The sequence below is a fragment of the Fopius arisanus genome, unplaced genomic scaffold (assembly GCF_000806365.1).
Source record: "Fopius arisanus strain USDA-PBARC FA_bdor unplaced genomic scaffold, ASM80636v1 scaffold00166, whole genome shotgun sequence".
NCBI lineage: Eukaryota > Metazoa > Arthropoda > Insecta > Hymenoptera > Braconidae > Fopius > Fopius arisanus.
The window spans coordinates 59,185-76,043 of record NW_011887905.1 but is presented as its reverse complement, the minus strand read 5'-3'; the positions used below and the strand labels follow the sequence as shown (position 1 = coordinate 76,043).

The 16,859-nt window shown below is 40.1% G+C and overlaps 7 protein-coding genes across 10 annotated transcripts; 3 read left to right on the top strand and 4 right to left on the bottom strand.

Moving 5' to 3' along the window:
• Nucleotides 1-851: 851 nt before the first annotated feature.
• Nucleotides 852-4,638, bottom strand: LOC105272366 (uncharacterized). Of its 2 annotated transcripts, none has more exons than XM_011314470.1 (5): nt 4,342-4,638; nt 3,936-4,192; nt 2,861-3,874; nt 2,422-2,721; nt 852-2,298 (listed from the first exon to the last, which is right to left on the bottom strand). In XM_011314470.1, exons 2-5 carry the CDS (start codon nt 4,140-4,142, stop codon nt 1,324-1,326), a joined length of 2,496 nt encoding a protein of 831 aa, XP_011312772.1. In that variant the 5' UTR covers nt 4,143-4,192; nt 4,342-4,638; the 3' UTR covers nt 852-1,323. The 2 variants fall into 2 exon arrangements, with proteins under 2 accessions (XP_011312772.1, XP_011312773.1); XM_011314471.1 differs by having other exon boundaries at nt 3,936-4,171.
• Nucleotides 4,639-4,983: 345 nt separating this feature from the next.
• Nucleotides 4,984-6,957, bottom strand: Gmppa (GDP-mannose pyrophosphorylase A). Its single transcript, XM_011314469.1, has 3 exons — nt 6,686-6,957; nt 5,662-6,521; nt 4,984-5,539 (listed from the first exon to the last, which is right to left on the bottom strand). The coding sequence occupies exons 1-3, from the start codon at nt 6,723-6,725 to the stop codon at nt 5,174-5,176; spliced, it is 1,266 nt and encodes a 421-aa protein (XP_011312771.1). The 5' UTR covers nt 6,726-6,957; the 3' UTR covers nt 4,984-5,173.
• Nucleotides 6,958-7,110: 153 nt separating this feature from the next.
• Cog8 (conserved oligomeric Golgi complex subunit 8) lies at nt 7,111-9,379 on the top strand. The gene is made up of 4 exons (XM_011314468.1): nt 7,111-7,301; nt 7,377-7,448; nt 7,558-7,682; nt 7,788-9,379. The coding sequence occupies exons 1-4, from the start codon at nt 7,244-7,246 to the stop codon at nt 9,306-9,308; spliced, it is 1,776 nt and encodes a 591-aa protein (XP_011312770.1). The 5' UTR covers nt 7,111-7,243; the 3' UTR covers nt 9,309-9,379.
• A 5-nt stretch (nt 9,380-9,384) lies between these two features.
• LOC105272359 (uncharacterized) lies at nt 9,385-10,415 on the bottom strand. Its single transcript, XM_011314462.1, has 2 exons — nt 9,877-10,415; nt 9,385-9,744 (listed from the first exon to the last, which is right to left on the bottom strand). Exons 1-2 carry the CDS (start codon nt 10,398-10,400, stop codon nt 9,636-9,638), a joined length of 633 nt encoding a protein of 210 aa, XP_011312764.1. The 5' UTR covers nt 10,401-10,415; the 3' UTR covers nt 9,385-9,635.
• A 991-nt stretch (nt 10,416-11,406) lies between these two features.
• BckdhA (Branched chain keto acid dehydrogenase E1 subunit alpha) lies at nt 11,407-13,917 on the top strand. Its single transcript, XM_011314463.1, has 8 exons — nt 11,407-11,560; nt 11,630-11,791; nt 11,959-12,154; nt 12,321-12,482; nt 12,561-12,705; nt 13,005-13,208; nt 13,309-13,572; nt 13,786-13,917. The coding sequence occupies exons 1-8, from the start codon at nt 11,510-11,512 to the stop codon at nt 13,862-13,864; spliced, it is 1,263 nt and encodes a 420-aa protein (XP_011312765.1). The 5' UTR covers nt 11,407-11,509; the 3' UTR covers nt 13,865-13,917.
• mRpL17 (mitochondrial ribosomal protein L17) lies at nt 13,398-14,856 on the bottom strand. Of its 2 annotated transcripts, XR_892746.1 has the most exons (5): nt 14,571-14,856; nt 14,206-14,416; nt 13,922-14,058; nt 13,781-13,838; nt 13,398-13,428 (listed from the first exon to the last, which is right to left on the bottom strand). XR_892746.1 is itself a non-coding variant. In XM_011314464.1 (3 exons), the coding sequence occupies exons 1-3, from the start codon at nt 14,766-14,768 to the stop codon at nt 13,925-13,927; spliced, it is 543 nt and encodes a 180-aa protein (XP_011312766.1). In that variant the 5' UTR covers nt 14,769-14,856; the 3' UTR covers nt 13,862-13,924. The 2 variants fall into 2 exon arrangements, 1 of the variants encoding a protein (XP_011312766.1); XM_011314464.1 differs by lacking the exons at nt 13,398-13,428; nt 13,781-13,838 and having other exon boundaries at nt 13,862-14,058.
• Nucleotides 14,857-14,979: 123 nt separating this feature from the next.
• Nucleotides 14,980-16,835, top strand: LOC105272363 (probable RISC-loading complex subunit BRAFLDRAFT_242885). 2 transcript variants are annotated; one of them, XM_011314466.1, is made up of 3 exons: nt 14,980-15,065; nt 15,489-15,842; nt 15,949-16,835. In XM_011314466.1, the coding sequence occupies exons 1-3, from the start codon at nt 15,039-15,041 to the stop codon at nt 16,621-16,623; spliced, it is 1,056 nt and encodes a 351-aa protein (XP_011312768.1). In that variant the 5' UTR covers nt 14,980-15,038; the 3' UTR covers nt 16,624-16,835. The 2 variants fall into 2 exon arrangements, with proteins under 2 accessions (XP_011312768.1, XP_011312769.1); XM_011314467.1 differs by lacking the exon at nt 14,980-15,065 and adding an exon at nt 15,159-15,250.
• Nucleotides 16,836-16,859: the final 24 nt, after the last annotated feature.

Below are 16,859 nucleotides of genomic sequence, written 5' to 3'. Positions count from 1 at the left end.
TTCATGATTTTCACATGGAGTGTAATGAGGAAATGGTTGGCGCTCTGGCACGTCTCACTTGGAGTTTATATTGCGCCAGAGAAGCGCCAGGGATTCCAGTCGTCCCAGGAATCATTACTCCCTTTCATTTGGGCTATCACCACCTGTTCTTCTCTTCATTTTTCCCTGGTAACTGCACACCAGAAAGACATACCAATGGATAAATCCGGCACTCGCATCCTCAATAATGATTTGATTATTAACTATTTTTAATGGATTCTGAATGGAAATTTGGACACTTGCCACCGGACGACTGCAGCAGTTGCCTCTAACGCGTCGTGTATGAACCTCAGGTCTCCAATTCCCCTCTCGATCCTTCCCACTACGTCATCACTCCCTCCAATTCCCTCCACAGAGGTGCCTCTAAAATCGTGCGTGGGTGGCTCCTGGGTTTGTGTTGTTAAACCCCGAGTTGTAGTCGAGATTTGATCAATGAAAAGAACAATAGCAAAGGTGAATATCATCAAGGATCCAGTTTTACGACATTTTTCCTCTCAAATCCAAGGATTCTAATCCTTGAGATTTTATTTTTTAATTTTTTTCATTAGGTCGATCCATTATCCCCCGACAGTCCCAAAATGCAATTTTTTTTATGCCTCCGTGGTGTGTGCATGCATATGTGTGTGTGGAAATTTTTTCATTTCTTTTTTTATTTCTTTGTTTTTTTTTTTCAAAAATCAATATTACACGCTAAATTCAGTCGATTCTGTGTGGAGAAAATATTTTTACAATAAGATTATATTGAAGTTTTTATGTTTTAATTATGGATGGATGGATAATGATGAAATTACATTAACAATTGAATTTCTCATATATTTATTTCCTCCGACATTGGGGGTTCAGCATAAGGCACGTTTTATTTACAAATAGTATAAAAGAATATCTATAAAACAATATGCACTAAATACCTAGCGCATCGAAACATCCAAGTACGGGTTTAAATTACTGGCAGTCTGATTCGTACGACATTTTAATTTAATGAGTAAATAGTTATATCATCGGGTAACTCGACCAAAAAAGTCCACGTGTGAAAAAAAAATCCTTGAAAAAACCTTCGACTTTTTAAAAATTCGACTGAATTCCGTTGGATTTTTCCACTGAATTTTTTTATAATGTGGAAATACAATATCAATACGAACAATAATCATTATAACGTCGTGGACGGAATTGAATTCTCCGTATTGTCGCAGGGGTTGCTCTTCTCAAGTTAAATTTCCAGTCTTATCATTTCTCCTTGATTAATGAAAAACTGAATAGCTAAAGGATAACAATTCGACGTAAGCTTCACAATTTAGTCTCATGCTTGACTTTGAGCTTGAGCAGTGGATTGACCCTGGAGCCATACGAATTATTTAAATAACAGCCGAGAGTTCCCATGGACGTGAGTACACTATTCGTTACCGAGTTCCCATGATCCACCGCTTCTTCGTTGGCAAATGCAAAACGTCTCTGCACGTCGTGCTCGTGGTTTAGAGCATGCAGATTTCTCACGTTCCCCTGCACCTCTGAATCTGTCTCCTCATCATTATCAGCACTATCAACATCCCCATCAGAGCTATTGTTCCCAGGCTGAAACCTCGAGGAATAGGGTTTGTTGACGTGAGCACGACGTTCTCGTGGTTGACTCCCTTCGTTATTATATTTGAACTCTCGAGGGAGAGTGTGACTCTTCGGAAGGGAAATTTGACTCCCCTCCATGTCACTGAGGTCCTCACCAGCCTCTGGCTCTCCCTTGGAACTATCATCCTCCTCATTTTGACTGTGTCCAGATGTCCAGTGAGGATAATGATGCCCTGACGCCAGTGGCAAGCACCTGGGGGCCAACAGAATCTCGGAAGTGTCTGGTCTCTCCCACTGAGAGATGTCCTTCCAAATATTGGTGGCATGTGCTACCGGATGAAAGGATGAAGAAGGCGGTGGTGGGAGCAAGCAGTGCATTTTGATGGGTGGCCAGGATGTCAATGGTATTCCTGTATCACGCAGAGGAGAGGACGAGGACACTGGACATGTGGTGTTCGGCGATGTGTGCAATTTGGCACTCGGTGGGGGCTGCTGATGAGCAGCTGAAATCGACGATGACGGTGATGACGTCGACGCCGACGGGGGTGGCACTAGCTTTCCCTCTCGGATTTCCTCCTGAATAGCACGCAATTCTCGCAACTGCTGCTGCTTCTTCTCTCGCAATTTTTCTCGGATCAAATTGATGTTTAATGAACCCATTGGACGGTCTACATCAGTCTTCTTCTCGCGTTCGTCGTCCTGATGAGAAATTAATTGAGGGCAATTGATTATTGGAACATTAAATTAATTATTTTGTCGAGAACAGGAAAATTCTTTGTATTATTTCTTAAATAATCAATTGACAAAATTCTAGGGACTCACGTAATTATCGGCTGTCGACAGCGGCCGTTTCCAGAATGGTATCAACTGCTTGGTATTCGTCTTATTATTATTCCAGTGCTTTGTGTCACCAAGGGCCTGAGGGGGTGGTGGTGGTGGAACGAAAGTTGTTGGTTTCTTCTTCTTTCTGTTGAGATTAGACACCGCCGGGTTGGCGAACCGGCAGTTGAACACCCCGGGGATTCCGTTGTTGCTCAATTTCACCTTCTGCATACTGATGCTCAAGGAGTTGGATAACTTCTTCGTATCGTAGTAATCCAGTCGTTTCTCCTCGTTATTGCCCTGGGAATTCAATTCACCTCTAATAAATACAATATCTTCATATTTAAATGTAACTTTCAATTTTTCTCTAGGAAATTTTGTCGATTGATTAAAATTCAATTTTATTGTGGATTAAAATTCATTTGATGTTGAAACTTACATGACTGGAGAGTGTTGTTGCAGCACTATTTCCATTCATTCGCCCCCCAGCCTCGTACCTCAATCTCCTGACATGAAAGAATCGATAATACAAAGCCATGAAGCACAATCCCCCGAAGAAGAGGGCGATAAGGATCAGAATGAGGATCACCGGCTTGGGCTGATTGGTAAATCGATAATGATCCTCATTAATCCCAACTGCCCAGACACCGATCAACAGGCTGTTCTCCAGGAACATGACAGTGTAAAAAATGAGCATTTTCTGTCGATGATTTGTCTCGTGGAGGTTGACATAGGCAAATATGTAGACGAAGGCCAGTAAAGAGGCGAGAAATGTTTTTCGGGTGAATGATAGTCGTTCACCACCGTGGAAAAGGCCATCGGGAGTGAGGAGGAGCCACATGAGCATCGAGAGCCAGTGCAAAGCCATGACAATCAGCAGCCACTGGCCTCCATACAGAGATGCATATGCCACAAGGGCTCCAACCCTTGCACTCACCGTTCCCAGACGCCAAGCAAGTTGTGCCAGAACTCCGAGCCAAGTGAGAACTAGGCGTTCTAGATTTCTCAGTCTTGCTGCACCTTTGCTGAAACTCGCCACTGCCCAACAGACACTCCACAGGGAGAGACCTGCTGACACAGCTGTTAATTCCCCCAGCTTGCTGGCATCCCACGTTTCAGATTCCAACTCTGTTCTTCCCTCTTTTATCACGTTGTTGCCAATTCCTATCGAGAGCAGGTACAGCTGCAGCAACAGCATTGGGGCTGCCTCACAGAATGCATGAATCAGACGAAGAACGCACAGCTCTCGAACCTCGTGCTTAACGAAACTCAGATTAACTGGAATAAATAATTTAAAGTATCTCCACAAGACACCAATTTGCGTGGCATGGAGAACGATGACACACCAGACAGTCCACTTGAATTTTTTTTTATGGGAATTTTGATTCTCCGATGACACGTGAATTGTTAATTTTCCTCGGGCACCCCACAGGTACCACCGCATGCTGATGATCTGGTAAACGAAGTCTCATTATTAAATTTCACTATTTGGCTGTTGAATTTTAATTACTGACCTGCGAGATCAACAACGAGACGACGACGAATCCAACGCTCAGTGGAAAAAAAATCGCTGGAGCTGTTGGATGATTCGCTAGAGCGTACCCCATTGCCAGATCGAAAACAACATCACAGAAATAGGATGCCAGTGATATTATGTTGAACAGAACATCGCACAGGGGTAGAAATTCGTGCTGATGCAGTGGTTCCTCGAAGTGGGTCATAATGGGCCTCTACTGCCCATTTGGATCATCTAGATCATGCAATAGTTTTTCTGCAATTATCAATTCAATTCCGTCATCACTTATTAATCAACTCCTCCCTATTCAGAAATGTCTGACAAAATTATAAACAAAATTTTTCAACACTTTTTGCTTTTCAAATACTTGTTTCATTAAAAAAAAAAACATCAGCAGTATTCACCACATTCTTGTCGTGTCATTGACGAGTACTTGTCGAAGTCCGTTAATCCGAATGTGGCACTGATGAACCTCTGGAGCAATTCCGGAATCTCAGGAATGCATTCGAGAGTTGACTGGATGCTGTCACTGGTTGTCTCCACAAAATTGAATTATAGAATGTATCCGGACTCTTGTAATTTTCACCTGTGAACTACAGCGGATAATCGATCGAGATCATCGTGATCTTCAGTTGACACGAAATCGTTTTTTTTTTATTGAAAAATTCACACTCACACTCGCACGTTTTGTTGCAGCGTGGCTGCAGCGGGAATGAGAATTTCTGGGCTCTCGCTGTCGAGAGAGTGGAATTTCCTTGGAGAGTGGGAGGATGTACGCATCTTTTGAGAGAGGGACACACTCTCGACGAGATGAGTTTTCCTTTACAAAAAGCAAAAGACGTGGACCGAGATATTACAGCGCCACTCACGAGGAATGCTGGAGTGTCATCCACCCCCACGAAAATTTCCCTCCAGCGGAATTTACGATGACTCTGGGATTCCATTCGCACGTTTGGAAAATTAATTTGTTTACGCGTGAAAAAATTTTGCAGGTTTTTTTAATGTGGTCAAAATTCAATTAAACTAAAAATAGTTATTACATCACTTTAAAGTCGAATTATGAGCATTTATTGAAAAACTTATTACACATTATACGAATAATTAATTGTAAACATTGTGCGAAGTTTAAAAATTTTAATTTTAATTTGTAATTTGAAATTATCGTGGGATGAATTCACCTAGAACCCCTCGATATTCCTGTTCCGTAATCTTCCCGGAAAAAAATTAAATAAAATCTCAAAGAATAATTTCATTTCTCAAGTCCCTGGTCAACTGCTTATACGGTAGTACGATGGAATTCAGGAGGATTCTCTCAGCTGCTAATGTAACACTCTCGCCTAAAATTGAAATCGATGGATTAAGCTTTCCATTGACGTTGAACAGCGGTGGATTTTCCTTCTTTGCGAATGGTTTATCGGGATCGGGATCGCAAGGGGTGCCTTCAACCCTTGCCCATTCCCCAACAACACTGCCACGTCCAATGATGCTGTGAAGTACCATCGAATGGGATTGAATTTGCGAATTAGCGAGGACAATTGACTCACGAATCCTCACCCCAGCTCCAAGCCTTACATTTGGCCCGATGCTGACGTTTGGGCCCAACTAAAATTTAAAAAAACTCCGTCATATTAAATAGAATCTGATTTGAAATCCTCAATTCTTAATATCAAAAATTCTCCCGCGTAATGGGATCAATTGTAAACAATTATAAAATTAGTAATTACCGTAGCCGTAGGATGAATAACAGCAGAGGCATCAATAAAAACATTCCCAATAATCTGACACTGGCCGCTAACGGGCGGCAGCAGACGTTCTGATTCCTTGGAACGATAAACAGCCAGATGATGTCGATTGGCATAGATAGCTGCTCCTGGTGTTTTAACCTGAGACCACCAATTTGATGTTTGGAATACACAGAACTTTCCAGTCTCTGACAATCGAGTCAAAATGTCTTGCTCCAGGGAAATATATGCAGGGTCTTTCCCATTGCCGTTCATTAGCATGGATTTATCCTGTTTATGCCTAGCATCGAATACATCAGCCATGAACTGGAAGATATCGAGGGATGCGAGGTAAACCCCACAATTGATGAGTGTCGAGACGAACGTCGAGGGCTTCTCCACGTAATGAACTACTTGCCTGCAGTCCTCTTTGCTCGGGACTATACAACCATAATTCAACGATTGTTGTCTCGTTGCCTCGGTTGCCATCACTGTCAGGACAGCTGATGTTTTAATGTGCATCTCCAGCATTTCACTCAGTGGAAAATTTGCGCAGACGTCACCATTCATTATGAAAAAAGCATCAGGATCACCAGCTCTTATCTCAGCTCTGAAGTGGTAGATCCCACCGGCTGTACCTAGGGCTGTGAGCTCCTGGAGATAACGTATGCTTATTCCGTAACTATCCGTCATTTCCTTGACGAAACTCTGGAGTTCGCTGGCATTGTAGGATCCAATTATTAGGATTTCGTTGAGATTTTTAATGTTCAAGCAGGCCTTGATGTGGTGTTCGATCATTGGAAGACCAGCGATGGGGAACAACGGCTTGGGAATGTCCAGGGATAGTGGGCGAAAACGAGTTCCTGGATGTAAAGAAAATCATTTTTATTATAACAAAAAAATTCAATTCCGAAAAGGCGGAGGGTATGAACTCAGGCGGAATATTTTTTTGCCTGCTATACCTTTAATTTTCCACTAAAAAAATATTAATAAATAATTTAATTTTCATAATTAAAATTGAAATTACCTTTCGAAGGTCCTCCAATTAATATAACTGCCTTCAACATGGTTGATTCTTTCGATATCCGATTTTCACTAGTTGTAAGGTAGACTATTCTAATTGTACTGTTCGATTGATAAGTTTCTTATCAGTTAAACATCGGCCACGTCTCCCAAACAAATATCGATTTGACAGTAACCTTGTATAAAACGGAGAGCGTAATGGCTACCGTTCAAAAATCGAATTCGACGAAGTCGAAATCGAATGAGGGAGGGGACAATCAACAACAAAGGGCGTGGTTGAGGAAATGAGTGTTAATTTCGAATAGAAAATAGAAGACGATTCATGTGCAACTGCATGGGCATGCATATGGAGAAAAAGATTGGTCACATGGAAAAAACCTGAAAAAAAGCTCATGAACACTCACCTTTTTACGCATCCGTATCAGCTGTTTAGTGGACCGCTATGACAGGCCTGTCTTTTTTATAAATTTTCTTATTTAAACAAAAGAGAGACAGAGAGAAAGAAAATAGGATAGAATGTACACTTTACAAATTCGAGATAATTCTGTGTAATAAAATAAAAATGGATATTGAAACAGAAAAAGTTATCGAACTAGTGTTTCCTGAGGGAGTTCCAACTGGTAAATTTTCCTAGTAGTACTTCGTCCTCAAAAATCCATTTCATGTATGGATAAAAAAACACTTGGTATTTTCAGATTCTTGGAAAGATGATCCTGAGTTCTACCAGTATTTGTCGAAGCTTGGAGCATTCGATGTCGAGCAGTTAAGTGAGTATCATAAAATCATTGAGAAATCAACGTAATGAAATTCTAAATGAAGGTTATGGGGTCTACTATTCTATTATTTTTTATTGAGTGAATATTGATTTTCTTCTAGGCAAAGAACCAGATCATCTCACAGAGGAAAAAAACTCTGTGTTGCAGACGACTCAGGAATTAGCTTTTTCAAACTACAAGACATTCATACAAACAGCTGAGAGTTCGCGAGAAATATTCCATCAGGTATTCACATTCTGTGGTCTCGAAAAATATTCAATAAGGAAATTCAATAAAATTGTTAAATTACATAATGAAAAAACCAATGCTAAAAAATAATTTCCATTTCAGTTCAATGAGACCGAAGGTCACCTGGACAATCTTTTGCTGAAAATCCCAAGATTCATAGAGAAATGCCAGTTATTCAGTGACAAATCAAAGGACATAAACTCCCACCGGCGGCTAAATACCCTTACCCTGAGAAAGACAGCAGAGATGTTGGAGATTCTGGAGATGCCACAGCTGATGGAGAGCTGCCTCCAGAGTAATCAGTACAACGAGGCTCTGGAGATATCCCAATACGCCCGACAATTGGGAGTGAAGCACAGCGACATTCCCATAATCCAGTTAATAGTATCATCCATTGAGAACAGCTGGTCTGGAATGGTTGGACAGGTGATTGGATCTCTGAGAGGTGACTTACCCCTCCCCAAGTGCCTCCAACTAGTTGGATTGCTGCGCTCCATGGACGCCTTCACCGAAGCAGAGTTACGAATAAAATTTCTGCAGGCAAGGGACGGCTGGCTCCAGGGCCTTCTCAACTCTATTCCAAAGGACGATCCCAACTTCCACCTCACCAAGACTATTGAACTCTCCAGGATCCATCTTTTTAATATAATCACGCAGTATCGTGCCATGTTCAACGACGACGACCACTCATCTACTCGAGATCCAGTTATCAACGAATCGGCGATATTCTATCACTGGTTGGAGGAGAAACTTTCACAATTCCTGGTAACCTTGGAGCAAGATCTCCCTGGGGTGTCCTCTATTGACTCCATCCTGGGCCAGTGCACATACTTCGGGCTATCCTTTGGGAGAGTTGGGGCTGATTTCACGAGTCGCATGTCTGATATATTTGTACGCGTCGTGGGGAGCAAGTTCCAGAGAAATGTCTACAAGACCACCAGGAGATTCGAAAAGGACGTGGAGACCTTCACTCTCATCAATAAATTGCACAGGATCGATGTCAAGGTGGATCTGCCAGCCAAATCTGAAAATCCTCCAGAGCAACTTGTGGACTTCTATCCCCTCGCCGAGTACTGCAATGGTCTCATCGCCACTTTCAATGAGTTGAGGGTCTGTCCACCTGTTGCTCTCGCCGAATACTGCACTCAGGTGCTGGAAGAATCTCTGCAGTGTGTGGCCAGGGGAATTTTGGTGTTCTACAAACAGGAGCAGCAGGCATTCACAGCGAGTGAACGAGAAAATATGATGAAATTTGCTGAGTGCTTCAGCGATCAGTTAATACCCTACATTCAGTATTGCATACATGCAATTTTTCCCCCGAATCAGATCGCGGTGCATCTGGATATTACTGTGGGTCAACTTCAGAAAGAGGGAATCACGTATTTGGATATTAAAAAAATTGTTGAGCCCTTGGCGACGTTATTACCATTGAAAAGCGTCGTGAAGGAGTCTTTCCTTTCAGCATTATCTGCAACCGAATCATCCAATGTCTCACAATCATCATCAGACGTAAATATTGTCGATAATTTGGAACCCCAGGACTCAGAATCTCCTGAGCTCCAGAATTACGACAATAATTTGAATATAGATGCATTAACTATCGACGAAAATATTAAATCGTAAAAAATCACTTGTACATACCGAATTATGAGGAAAAAAAGACGAATAAAATGGTTATACATTCGTAACTATAAGTGTATTATCTATCTTATTTATTTATTCGACGAAAAATGTCTCTCTCATACAACCAATGGATAACTGAACTATTCCAACATTTTTCTTTTTTGATTAACTATGATGGATAACAATATAAAAACTTGAAACAAATAACACCTCCAAACGAATATTCTAACAAATAGTCAATTGTTAACGAAATCATTTTCTCTCATTTATCCATTCAATCCCTCACTATTTTTTACAAAAATTTCCCTGAAGTTTATTTTTATGTGTTTAAAGTTCTCTTTTTATGTCACGAACGTCTAGATCTTGATTAAGTACATGACACTCTCCACCAGTGTCTGTACACGTGTTTATCAATTCCTCTGTATTTTTCAGAGATCTGGGGAAGAAACCAAGAGACGAGTATTAGAAATTTTCTGAATTTTTTTGAATCGTCCAAAATTTTCCGACTATTTTCCGACGAATTGAAATTTTTTTCAATCCATCAGTCTGTCAAATTTTCCAAACTCACTCAACATCTCGAATCCTATGTATACGATCCTCTGAATAATCCTCTGAATCCTGAATAGCTCTTTTGGTGACGAGGATTTCACCGGTGGTGGGGTCTAAAGAGAACACAACAGATCTATTCAATTTATAGTTTCTAATTTCCACTTGTTCAGCACGTGGCTCGACGTCTACTGCCTCCTGGAGATCTCTTACTCCATTTCTCTCCGGAATTTCTGTCTCCTCGCCATTGTACATTTTATTGATAGTTATCCTGAGTACCGGCTTCCTCTTGCACACCCCAGGTAGTTTCAGATTATTTGGTATTGACGGTTTGGGATTGTCCACCCTGGGGATGATGACGATGTAAGGAGTCTGCACAGCACTTGGTTCTGGCGTCGGGAGATCAGGATTTCGGGGAACATTTGGGTCAAGTTTTGGGAGAATTCTCCTGAATCTTCTGGAGCAGCAGGAAATCGGCACCAGAGTCTGTCCAACCTGGGGGAAAGGATGGATCACTCTTGGTGTAAATGTCATCGATGGCTGCATCACTGGAGATTATTCCCATTGAGCTTTTATTACACTTGAGACTTCATTAACTAATACCATTTCCTTCTGTCATTCTCGGGCATTAATCCCATTTCAGATGGTGATTTACCTTTCACACCACTGAATTCCTTTATTTTTCGGGATCAAGGGGAGATATACCAAATCACGATCACAATTGCACCAAATTCATGACAAAACACAAACAATAGTAATATTGCACACCTGGGTGTGTTTTCATTTTGCAAAATTGGCGACACTTTCGATATTGCATTTGAAACGAAAAATTTGCAGTGAAGTCCTTTGTTTTTCAGTATTATTCTAAAGTGTATTTCAAGTCTCACCCGGCCTTCTAGTTTTTTGTCGGTTAAATTGTTTATACAGAATTTTGCAATGTTCATTGAATTTCAAAGACTGAAGGGAGATCTTCCAGGAGGTTAGAACCACAGATTCCAAAGTTCATTGCTTACCATGATTGCAATGATCGCAAATGAACCTGTGCAATATTTTTTTAAAAAACAGTCAAAAATTTTTGGATATTTATTTTTAATCTTCAAATTTTCATGATTACAATCGCTGGAGCTCTAGCATCATGACAGTTACTGCATGCAATATTTTAAATAACCATTGGTCTTTTTTATAGCTCATTATTTACGTCTGAACAATTAATACCCAATACACCTAGCACTAAACAAATCGAAATAATCAAGACATCTGGCAGACCCTAGGAATAAAAATCAAACGATTGATTTCATCGGATTGAAAAAAATGGTCAAATTACACCCGGAAAATAATCAATTTAATTAATGAGATAGTCTTTTTTACAAAACATTATCTCTCTCGATGATTTAATAGTGATTTTTTAAAATATAAGTAATCTTTTATGACATATTTCCGTCAGTCATTATTCCTGCCAATCACTCGATACCATATCGATAATCTTCGGCTCTCGAAACAACAAATACACTTATTCATGTACATATCATTACAGAGTATTGGAAAGTCGAGCACATATACTCAAGAGTGATAAGGAAGTACGTAAAAATACGCATGTTGTGTACAGAATTATTTGGAATCATTGAGCGATCGAGTCTCCATCCAGAACCCACGAAATGGCAACTCTTTATTTTAAATTACTCAACTCCGCAGGTTTCAGAAATTTCGTAAGTGCACAAATTTAATTGTGAATACATTGTTCAATAATTTTTTTTGTAATTATTAATACTTCGCAGACGCGGGCCCTGAGTAATGCCACGGGAGAGCCTAAATTCTTGGGAATCAACGCAAAGTTCACAAGTGTTTTGAAATTCGTCAATAACGAGAGCTATGAACCGATACCGATCTACAGGATATTGTCATCACCAAATAGTCAAGTGTCGGATCCTGATCTCAAGGTATCACCAGCTCGTGAACTCCTCTAATGCGCTATTAATTATTCCACTGCCGAATTACATTTCCAACCATTTGGATGAATATTCAAATTTCTCAATTAAATATTTTTCGGTTCATTGAACTTTTTATTTTAGGAATAAAATTTTGTAATATTTTGTTCTTCATATAGATCGGCAATGAGTTGCTGTTAAAAATGTACGAATCTATGGTGAGGATTCGGACAATGGATAAAATTCTTTATGAATCTCAGAGACAAGGGCGTATCTCATTCTTCATGACGAACACCGGTGAAGAAGCAATTCAGATAGGTTCAGCTGCTGGGCTGACTCTTCAAGATGTTATTTACGCGCAGTACAGAGAAGCTGGTGAGGGTGCATGAAGTTTGCAAAAATTTAATCTGTATATTAGATACGACGTAATCAAGATAACGCTATTTGTTTTATACTTCTCTTGTACGACTTGCACATGTACTTCAAGTGATTCTCTTCGTTCATTTTGACGTGAGAAATTATTAATCCTCTGGTTTTCTAGGTGTTTTACTGTGGCGAGGATTCAAATACTCAGGGTTCATAAATCAATGCTACGGTAATCACGATGATTCGGGGAAAGGGAAGCAGATGCCGGTGCATTATGGATCGAAGGAGCTGAACTTCATGACTATTTCTTCCCCCCTCACCACACAGTTGCCTCAGGGTGCGTGAGCTCCTGATTTTTTTACCGAGTTTTCAATTATTTTTGAATTAATCCTTGCGTTTTAATTAAATCATTCAGCTGTGGGGGCAGCTTATGCCTTAAAAAGATCAAAGAAGGAAGCCTGTGTCGTGTGCTATTTCGGGGAAGGAGCAGCCAGTGAAGGGGATGCACATGCAGCTTTCAATTTTGCTGCCACTCTGGACTGTCCTATCATCTTCATTTGGTGAGTTTATCACTGAATTTATCGACTCGAATCATTCTGTTGCAAGGGAAATTTCAGTCTGACACCGTTCGATTTAAATAGTCATATGTATGTGTCAAATTTTTACATATTTACATATTTCCGTCATGAATTGGTAAACAGATACTTCATTTATTGAATATTTCAATATTTATATTAATTGAAAGTCTGTATTCATATCTACCAAATTATTTCTTAAATTTTTATAAAACAGGAAAATCTTACTGCCTGGGAGATTCAATATTGCATTCAAAATTAATTTTATTTCGTGTTGCTTGCAGTCGGAATAACGGATATGCAATTTCTACGTCGTCCCTGGAGCAATATAAGGGTGACGGGATAGCAGCGAGAGGTCCAGCGTATGGAATAAATACAATTAGAGTTGATGGTAATGACATATTTGCGATGTATCATGTCACACGAGTGGCTCGAGACTTCTGCATAAAACATCGAAAGCCCGTTCTCATCGAAGCCATGAGCTACAGGTACAGAAAAAGGGACTGCTCCTTGCATTTTTTGAAATAACTAAATTGCATTTTTTCCGTCAAACTGTCGATTTCCTGCGAAATTTAATTTATTCCACAGAGTGGGACATCACAGCACGTCTGATGACAGCACAGTCTATCGTGCGAAGGACGAAATTGAGAACTGGAATAAAGAGTCTCCAGTGCTGAAACTTCGTCAGTACCTGGAGAATCTCCAACTCTGGAATGACGAACAAGAGAAAAAGCTTGAGGTCTCGCTGAGGAAAGAGTTTCTGAGGGAGTTCGAGGAGGCGGAGAAAAAACTCAAGCCGAAGTGGAATGAACTGTTCACTGATGTCTATCAGGACATGCCCGATCACATCAAGTACATTTCTTAATTACAGATTAATCTCTGAAACTACTAATTTAACGAGAAAACATTGCAGAAATTTTTCATAGCCAATTCAATTTTTCACAAAAAATGTCTCTTGATATTTTCGGGTAAAATCAATAATTTTCTCGGATGAATCGATATTTAGACAAATTATGAAATTGGTTGTAATGCTGGTATTAATTTGCTCTTTTTGTTTTACCTTAGGCGACAAAAGATGTTGATGGAGCGTCATGTAGAGGAGTACCAGGAGCACTATCCTATGAAAGAATTCCAGACCTCATAACTTTTTTACACCTTTATTTCCTTATAAATAAATCTAACAAATTTGGTACGATACTACGTCTTATTTCGTGAGATTTTCTGCCATCTCTTGGTACTTTTGAAGCCTCGCCTCTTTCCTCACTTCGTCCAATAGGACGTTATGGAGGAGCTTCTTCTCGAATGGATTGGGCTGCTCTAGGCCAGGGTATGGATTTCCTGCGACAGAAAAACCCCTCATTTGATTTATAAGGAATAATTCACGTCTATTGATGAGAGTGTGATGAAAAAATCAATGATTTTTCTGAAGTGAATATACTTCAGATAAATAAGTGTCTAAAATATTTATCTTAAATCATGACGAACCTCTCAGCTCCAGGACTGCCTTTCTGTACCAATACCCAGGGTAATCCCTCTGTATTTTATGCATCTTCGTGTATGAAGATGTGTAATCTTGATACCTTGGAGCCAGTACTTTGAAGAGCTTGTGAACGAGTTGTTTCTCGAGAATGTAGAAGTCTGCTAGCTCCATTGTCTCCTTGTGTGCAGGGCCATGGCGAATAGCCTCAGAAATCAACTAAACAAAAACGAAGTCATCTTAATTTTATCAGAGTATATGACGAAAAAAAAATCGGTATATAAAATATGAATAACGGAGGGTCATCAAAAAATGAATGCCAATAATTGAAAGCTAATAGAATTTGTCAACAAAGTGAAAAAATAAAACATACACGATCGGCATAACCTCGAACTTCATCTGCACGATTCCAATACAACTCAATCCTCTCGTACTTCAATAATGCAGTTAATGTTTTCTGAATTTTTCGAATTCTGCCTTCGAGACCATCTGAATTCCTCAGTGTTCGGTACTTTGGTTGAACATTAAACCGTAATTTTGACACTAAGTTATTTACATTCGCTTGATTCATTTTTGTAAAATCCCTCGCACCCCTCACACATAAAAATCGTTTCTAACCTCTCACTTTCAGGCCCACAATTATCATTTGTCGGTACAGGGATTTAAACTACTCCCCACCCACCACCACCAAATATCAAATAATTTTTATTCTTCTGATCAAATAAAAAAAAACATGTCTTCTCATTTATTACTGAGAAAGGCTGCCGTCAGTGGAATTTATTCTCCTGTCTATAATTACTTTTTGCAGACTTGATGGCCATTACTGCCTCCATGTACTGTCATGGATTGTTATGAGACACCGGCTAAGGTATATTTCCATCTCCTTGTGCCTATCAGTTCCACGTCCTAGAATTCTTTTACAATGTCCCGAGTTTTTCTGGAGATATGACAATTTTGTAAAATGCCTCAGGCGAACGCAGACGTGGATTTCTGGAAGATAACAAATAGAAATACGCGATAATTTTGGTGTGATAGTAGGCAGAGTACGAAAAGGTTATAAACTATTTTTTTTACTTCAGATGATAGTCAGGTCGCACTCTTTCAGATTTTGGATGTTCGTAAAAAAAATTTTTTTATCTTCTTTTCCTAAAACTAGTAATATCTCACACGAATTTTTGAGGCGACAGTTTCGACAAAAAATTGGAAGAATTTACGACTTGATTTCCACGAGATTTATGTGAGGGTAATTTATTTACCATATTTCTTTGGGTTACACATGATTATATTGCAGATATCCAGGATGATAAAGACTCCGGTGTCAATTCTACAGGAGATGATGGTGAAGAAGGGATCAGTACCTAATTACGAGCTTATTCATGACGGTGGAGGCTCCCACGAGAACACATTCACTTACAGAGTCACTTGTGAGGGACTGTTGGCCACGGGAACGGGGAGATGTAAAAAGGATGCTAAGCATGCAGCTGCTAGTAATATGTTGGAAGCTATTGTTAAACATAATGGACTACTGCCTCTGCCAGCGAGTCCTGCCAAATCCCCTGTCAGAGCCCCACCACCACAGCCCAAACCTGAGCCCTACCTTCAGGATCTCAATGGGCCATTTGTCAATGCCATCGGAGCATTGCAGGTGAGACAGGGAATTTTGATTTCCCTGAAAAATCAATTGAGAAATTAATCGACGCATTCGGTTATTGCATTTTGCTGTTTTGCTATTTTCTTTCGTTTGATTTCAGGACTTGTGTGCAGACAATGACCTCCAAGGACCAGTTTATAATACGACAAGTGACGTCGGTCCACCCCACGCCCGAGTATTTACAATTGAATGTGCAGTGGCGAGTTTTAAGGAAGAAGGAGTATCAACAACGAAAAAACAGGCGAAACATCTGGCGGCGAAGAAGATGTTGCAGCGTATCTCCGACGTGTTGGACGACGCCAGCAAGTCGAGTATTTCCTTCTTGAAGATGGTTAAACCATCAGAGCTTGAGGCCAACGAGCGTGCCAAAAAAATCTTCCTCGAGCAGAAAGCTCTCCTCCCGAAGAAGGTTAATCTGGGGGTGAAACTGGCAGATTATCCCAACAGATTACGATCGATTTATGCCGAGGATGTGAGAAAAAATACTTGTGAGAAATTAAACGAGTTGGCGAGTTCATTTTCGGATTTGTTGAGGGATTGTGGCGATGTGGAGGATACTCCGAGGTGTGCGGCCTTGAAGGAGTCATTCGAGGAGTTATTGAAGCCCTTGAACATTGATGTGTGTGAAGGGGTTATCAACAATCGCTTCCAAGTGGTGTCATTGGATACGACTCCTGAAATCGTTGAGAGCTACTGGGGAGACGAACCTATGTGGAAAGTCCAGATGAACGTTTACTTGAGGATAATCAAACACCTGAAGATGCTACTCTCGTAATTGTCTGCACTGTGATAGAGTCACCATTATTTTCTGTTTTTACATAGAATATAACATATATATGCTGCATATACGAGTCTTCATGACCATTTACTAATGACGATCTATTATGAGAACCTCGGCTTACCCATGAAGTTGAAGCTTCGAGTCAATACCACGTACTATAACATGAGCTCATAAGTTTCATTTCACGTGTTATCCTGATAAGTTTAATAAAAATAATTCTAATTTTCTGA